This window comes from Cryptomeria japonica, chromosome 11 (genome assembly GCF_030272615.1).
Source record: "Cryptomeria japonica chromosome 11, Sugi_1.0, whole genome shotgun sequence".
Lineage (NCBI taxonomy): Eukaryota > Viridiplantae > Streptophyta > Pinopsida > Cupressales > Cupressaceae > Cryptomeria > Cryptomeria japonica.
The window spans coordinates 34,750,086-34,756,290 of record NC_081415.1 but is presented as its reverse complement, the minus strand read 5'-3'; the positions used below and the strand labels follow the sequence as shown (position 1 = coordinate 34,756,290).

Below are 6,205 nucleotides of genomic sequence, written 5' to 3'. Positions count from 1 at the left end.
AAAACTTTCCATTTGTTTTGAGCTGCTACAGATAAGACCATTCTTATTGTATCCAATCTTGCCATGGGTGAAAATGTTTCATTGTAGTCTATGCTCGGTTGTTGTGCAAAGCCTTTAGCCACTAGTCTTGCCTTGTGTTTCTCTACTTTTCCATCAGCATTATACTTTGTTTTGTAAACCCACTTAACTCCAATCACATCCTTGTCTTTAGGTTGCTCAACTAGATCCCAAGTTTGATTCTTTTCAATGAATTGGATTTCTTCATCCATGGCTGCAATCCATTTGTCATCTTTAACAACATCTTCAAAGTAAATTGGATTAGCTTTTATAAGGAATGCAAAATTAGTGCATATATCATCATTTTCAGCCTCTTGGATTTCATCATAAATCTCCCTTAGACTACGTGTCTTCTTTGAAGTGTTTATGGATCTTGATCTTAGTGATGCAAGGGTTGGATTAGAAGATTCACTGCTGTTATTACTTGCTGGTGTTGTAGCATTTGGAGTGCTAGGTGCTCTAGAAGGTGTTGTAGGTACATTTGCTTGTATAGTAGGATTCTCAACTTGAGTTTCATTCTCTTGTGGAACACTAGCTACAACTGTAGTTGTTTTGTCTATGTTGCCATCCCATGCTTCATCTTCAACAAACTCAACATCATGGCTTATAATCAACTTCTTTGTGATAGGATTGTACAACTTATATGCCTTGGATTGTTCACTATATCCCACAAATACGCACTTCTCTCCTCTATCATCTAGTTTTTTTCTCAACTCTTGAGGTATCAAGGAGTATGCCACACAACCAAAAACTCTTAAATGTGATATGTTATGCTTCCTTTTGCTCCAAGCTTCTTCTGGTGTTTTATTTATCACTGCTTTTGTTGGACACCTATTTAATATGTATACCGAGCATGCAACCGCTTCCGCCCAGTACTCATTTGGTGGATGTTTTGCTTTTATAATACTTCGTGCCATTTCCATAATTGTTCTATTCTTTCTCTCAGCTACTCCATTTTGTTGAGGAGTATACTTTGCTGTAAATTATTTATTTATGCCATTTTCTTTGCAAAAATTCTGAAAATCAATTGATATGTACTCTCCACCTTGATCAGTTCTCAATGTTTTAATATAGTATCCACTTTCTTTCTCAACTTTTGCCTTGAACTCCATAAAAACAGCAAATACATCTGATTTATATTTCAAGAAATAAACCCATACTTTTCTGCTGAAATCATCAATAAATGTCAAGAAATAAAGCTTTCCACTTATGGAAGGTGTTTGCATAGGTCCACAAAGGTCTGAATGTACTATCTCAAGTGGATGTTTTTCCCTATAAGACTCTCCAATTGGAAATTGTTTTCTATGTTGCTTTGCCAATATGCAACTCTCACATGTGGTCTTAAGTGGCTCTATTGGTGGCAGCCCATATACCATTTTCTTCTTGTATAATAATTGTAACCCTTTGAAGTTTAAATGCCCAAGCCTTAAATGCCATAACCAAGTTTCATTTTTATATGAGGCTTTGAAAGCTAATTCAGCAACCTTTTGTAATCCTTGTGGCTCTACAAATAGTTCACTTTGAATTCTTAATGGAAACATCCTATTTTTTGTCATTTCTACTTTTGCAATCAGCCTATTGCTTGGTTTCTTGTCTAGAATCACACATTCACCATTTTCAAAGTATATTCTATATCCTTTTTGCACTAGTTGTCCAATGCTTATGAGGTTGTGTTGCAATCCAGGAACATAATATACATCAGAAATATGCTTCTCTTCACCTTGCTTAGTTCTTATGTTAATTGACCCTTTGCCCATGACTGAAACTCATTGATCATTTCCCAATTTTACTTCTGATTTTACTGAGTCGTCCATTGTTGCAAACATCTCCTTATTACAACTCATATGATTATTACAACTGCTATCTAGGAACCATACTTCTTCATAACTCTCTTGTGCTACATTGCATGCTATCAATATGGTGTCTTGCTCACTAGTGTTTGTCTGGTTTTCATTTGTAAAGTGTGCCTTTTGCTTGTTCATATCAAATTGTTTTTTTCTACATTTTGATGCAAAATGCCCAAATTTATTGCAATAATAACATTGGATGTTTGATTTAGCATACCTTTCTCCTTGATGATGGCTATGAGAATAACTGCTCCCCCTTCCTCTTGTTGGTGTAGAATGCGCATGTGGGCTCGATGTTGGTCTTGTACTTTCAAATTGTGTATTTTCTCTTCCTCCCCTTGGTGTAAAACATCCTCTACCTCTACTGTGATTTGATCTCCCTCTTGTTTTCCCAAATGAAAGTTGAGTCTTGAATGCATTTTCCAATGATGATGTCCCTAATCGATTTATTCTTTGCTTATGCACTAAGAGTGACCCCATTAATTCATCTACTAATAGTTGAGAAAGATCTTTGGCCTCTTGAATGGCTATTACAACTGCATCAAACTTGCCAGGCAGACTTCTAACTATTTTCTCTACAATCTTTTGATCTTCAATAGTGTCTCCATAGGACCTTAGCTGATTTACTATTAACATTGCATGAGTGACAAATGAATCTATTGAGTCCGAGTCCTTCATTTGCAAATTTTCAAAATCCCTTCTAAGTATTTGTAATTTTGCCATTATTACCTTGCCTATGCCTTGGTATGTTGTTTGGAAACTATCCCATGCTTGCTTTGATCTTCTGGCAGCTGCAACCTTTGGAAAGATTGATTCCTCCATTGCTTGTTGAATGAAAAATAGTGCCTTTGCATCTTTCTTCTTGTTTTCCTCTAGCAAATCTTTCTCAGCTTGTGAAAGTGCTTGATATGCTTGTTGATTTGCTAGTTCAGGGAACCCATTTTCAACAAAGTTCCAAATGCCCTGGGAGCATAATGAAGTTTTCATTTTAATACTCCAATAGTCATAATTTTTGCCATTAAAAATTGGAATCTGTGGTTGTGAAATACTTCCACTTGTTCTTGCCATAATTTTTCAGAATAAAACTTTGCCTCTGCTTTTCTTTGTTTTTCTTTGTCTTCTTGCTATAGCATAATTTTTTTTTCCAACAATCACCTACTCCAGTTCAGGCTTCTGCACTCTTCAACAATCCACAAACCTTGCTCTGATTTCCCTGCTCTGATACCAATTTGAAGGGGAGAAAGAATAGAGTATTGCAGATAATAGTAAGAAATGCCAAAACAGAAACAAAAAATAGAAACGTTTATATTAATGCCATTTTCAAATAGAACTACCAATGCTTTGTTTCAATCATACATTAAAATAGTTTTTATGCCATATACAGAAAACAGAGTACTACCAAATCATTCCCTTTCAAAAACTGAGAATTACAAAACAGAGCTCTCCAAATAGCTACGGGAGAAGCTTCTAGAAGAAGCGCCAACGAATAATCTAGATGCATCAAAAATGGGGTAGAAGAAGACTCGAGAAGGATGAGTGAATGCAGTGGTTGGAGTAGTTAGGTTACAGAGGCAGGGATGATTAGTGGAGTCCAGCTGGAGTCCTCGTATGCCAACAGGAATACCTTCAATTAAAATGACACTTTATCGACTTGAGAGGAGTTTTCCGCAGTTATCAAGAAGGCTTCATCACTCTTAAGATGGAGATGCAATCATGACATGATGTTGATTAATCCCTCAAGGTAGAGCCTCTGCTCAAAAAAATTAATTCACCACCAATTCAATTATGAAAGCTGGAGAATTGGAGAATTGGACAAATCATTAAATGACAGAGCCATTGGAATGAATTTATTTGATGGGACTTCTAGTTGTGTCAGGAATCTCAAGACAACTACTTGGCTACATGATAAAGATGAGGAAAAGGAGTTGTTTGGAGGAGAATAATCCATCAAAATTCTATCACAAATAGAAATTTCCTTCTTGGTGAAGCAATAAGAAAATGAGTCATTTTAATTTTATTTGTTCCATTTTTTCTCTCTAAAATTAAAGATGTCAGGAAAAGGATGGTCACCGCCAAACTCGAGCAAAGGCAAAGGACTACACAAGCCTTGGAAATTGGCTTGATTTTCTAGGAAGGGCAGTGACACCTAAGGTGATCATAAATGCGGTTCTTGTTGGAATCTGGGATCACTGAGAGGGGGGGTTAATCAGTGATCTACCGAAAATTAAAACTGCAAACTTATTCTTTATCCACCAGTTAACAATGCATAACAAATATGAACATAAACATGCAACAATAAAAGCACGAATCCATAACATCAGATTTTTTTACGTGAAAATCCAGAAAGGGAAAAACCATGGTGGGGTTGGAACCCACAATATTCATATACTCTTTCTAGGAGTACATAAATATTACGTACATGTGGAATGCACTTGCAATCAGACTCATTGGCTAGATATCACTGGTCAATTAAAATTGCTCGAAAGGCTACAACCTTAAGGGAAGGTTCACTACCTTACAATTTGATTACAATGAGAATATACAATGAAATAAACTCATAAATATCATCTGACTATGCAAAATTGAGTTCCGATTAGGCTCTGTATCACTGACTATCTCTCTTATGTTGATTAGCATGTTTCAGTCTTAGTCAGTTACCTGTTGGTCTGAAAGCGAAATGCACATGTGAAAGTGCTCTCAATCGCAACAAAACTGATCACCAAACACTTAAAACATCATAACATATCATAACATTCCGAACATCAACCGCTACATTGATCTTATATATCTGGTCTCACCATAAAAACAATCTCCATCAAGTCGGTCTTAATAGATGTAATGTGTAGATGAAGTCGGCTCCAATCTCGACCACACCATAGCACCAGCCTAAAATATTCCAACCCCACGCTTCCTAAAGGTCCTACCAAATACTGATATTACAAAAATAATAACCATAAACATTGTAAACACCGGAGATGACTCCGGATAAACACACTACCAAAATACACCTGTTTTACCATATTCTGTTAGTTAACGATCTACTGGTTACATCCATCTTCCGGATAAGCTAAGTCATGACTGCCGGATCAAATCACCATGAAGAGTTGACATCAATGGCCACCTTAAACATCTAATGAACCACCGAAAGTCTCCTGAAATCATCGGATGAGTGTCAATTGCCAACAGTTCTGACCACAACATTCTACATTGTCAAAAAAAAGGATTTCCAATGGCTTGCAATTAACCCACAGTGGAACTAGTTTGCCACTTCAGGTTGAGAGCCAATGATTTGACCTACTACTAGTGGCCACATCAGGCAATGACAAATCAAGAATCCTTAGAGAGAGAGAAACGTATCGAAGATTATTAAACCATATGACCGTTTAGTAAAGCCTATAAAATCAAAATTTTACTAATTCAAAAAAGGCGGGAAAGGTTAGTGGCCTGAATTGAGAAATTGACAATCCGACCACCTATAGAGTTATGTCCCTTCTATTGCTAAATTGGAGAGAAGATGCACCTCCATGTTGGCTTCTTTAGAGATATGCCTGATAGAATAATTGTCGAATTCCTCCAGTACCAATAATATATTTTCCAATAAAGCTTTTAACTGCCAATTGGGAGTGTTCTGGGAAGTAATTGCATTTATCTGAATTGTCGAGTCCCCTTCAATTTATAAATCCTTAATACCTCTCTTTGAGCACTCTATAAGACCAATGATAAGAGCTTTGAATACTACTATATTGTTTGTATCCTTCGGAATAGGAACAACATGTTTTCCTATGAAGGGCCCAAGATGATCCCTAACAATATAACCAATGCCTGAAGGACCTAGGTTTCCTTTTGAGGCACCATCAAAACCGAGTTTGAGCCTTCCTAGATTGGGAGGAGACCAAGTAGCAAGTATCCTTTCTTCAACCTTTCGACTCGTAAGGGGAGGAATTTTAGTGTTCTTTCATGTTAAGTTTACCTTGCCATCCTAGTTCGTAAAATTTTGATTAGGATTATGATTGAAATCCAATTTGCAATTGATAAACTCCAATATTGAACTGTTAATAAAATTGATGACAGACTCAACCTTCCTGGCTTTGTTGTAAAAAATTGTTTTGTTTCATTCCTTCTGAACCTCCCAAATGAGGCTTGAAGGGTTGATTTCCCATAGGGGCTGAGAACACCTTCAACTGGTCTAACAGGCCATCCATGGAAGAGGGAGACAATATCATTAGGAAGTGCTAAAATCCATCTCAATCTGGCACAAAACCACCTTGAGCATCTAGCCATGAAGGGACAGTTTAGAAGGA

General features: G+C 36.7%; 1 protein-coding gene across 1 annotated transcript; it reads right to left on the bottom strand.

Moving 5' to 3' along the window:
- Positions 1–1,040: 1,040 nt before the first annotated feature.
- LOC131860011 (uncharacterized) lies at positions 1,041–2,972 on the bottom strand. The gene is made up of 2 exons (XM_059214352.1): positions 2,380–2,972; positions 1,041–1,224 (listed from the first exon to the last, which is right to left on the bottom strand). The coding sequence occupies exons 1-2, from the start codon at positions 2,970–2,972 to the stop codon at positions 1,041–1,043; spliced, it is 777 nt and encodes a 258-aa protein (XP_059070335.1).
- Between the last annotated feature and the right edge of the window lie 3,233 nt (positions 2,973–6,205).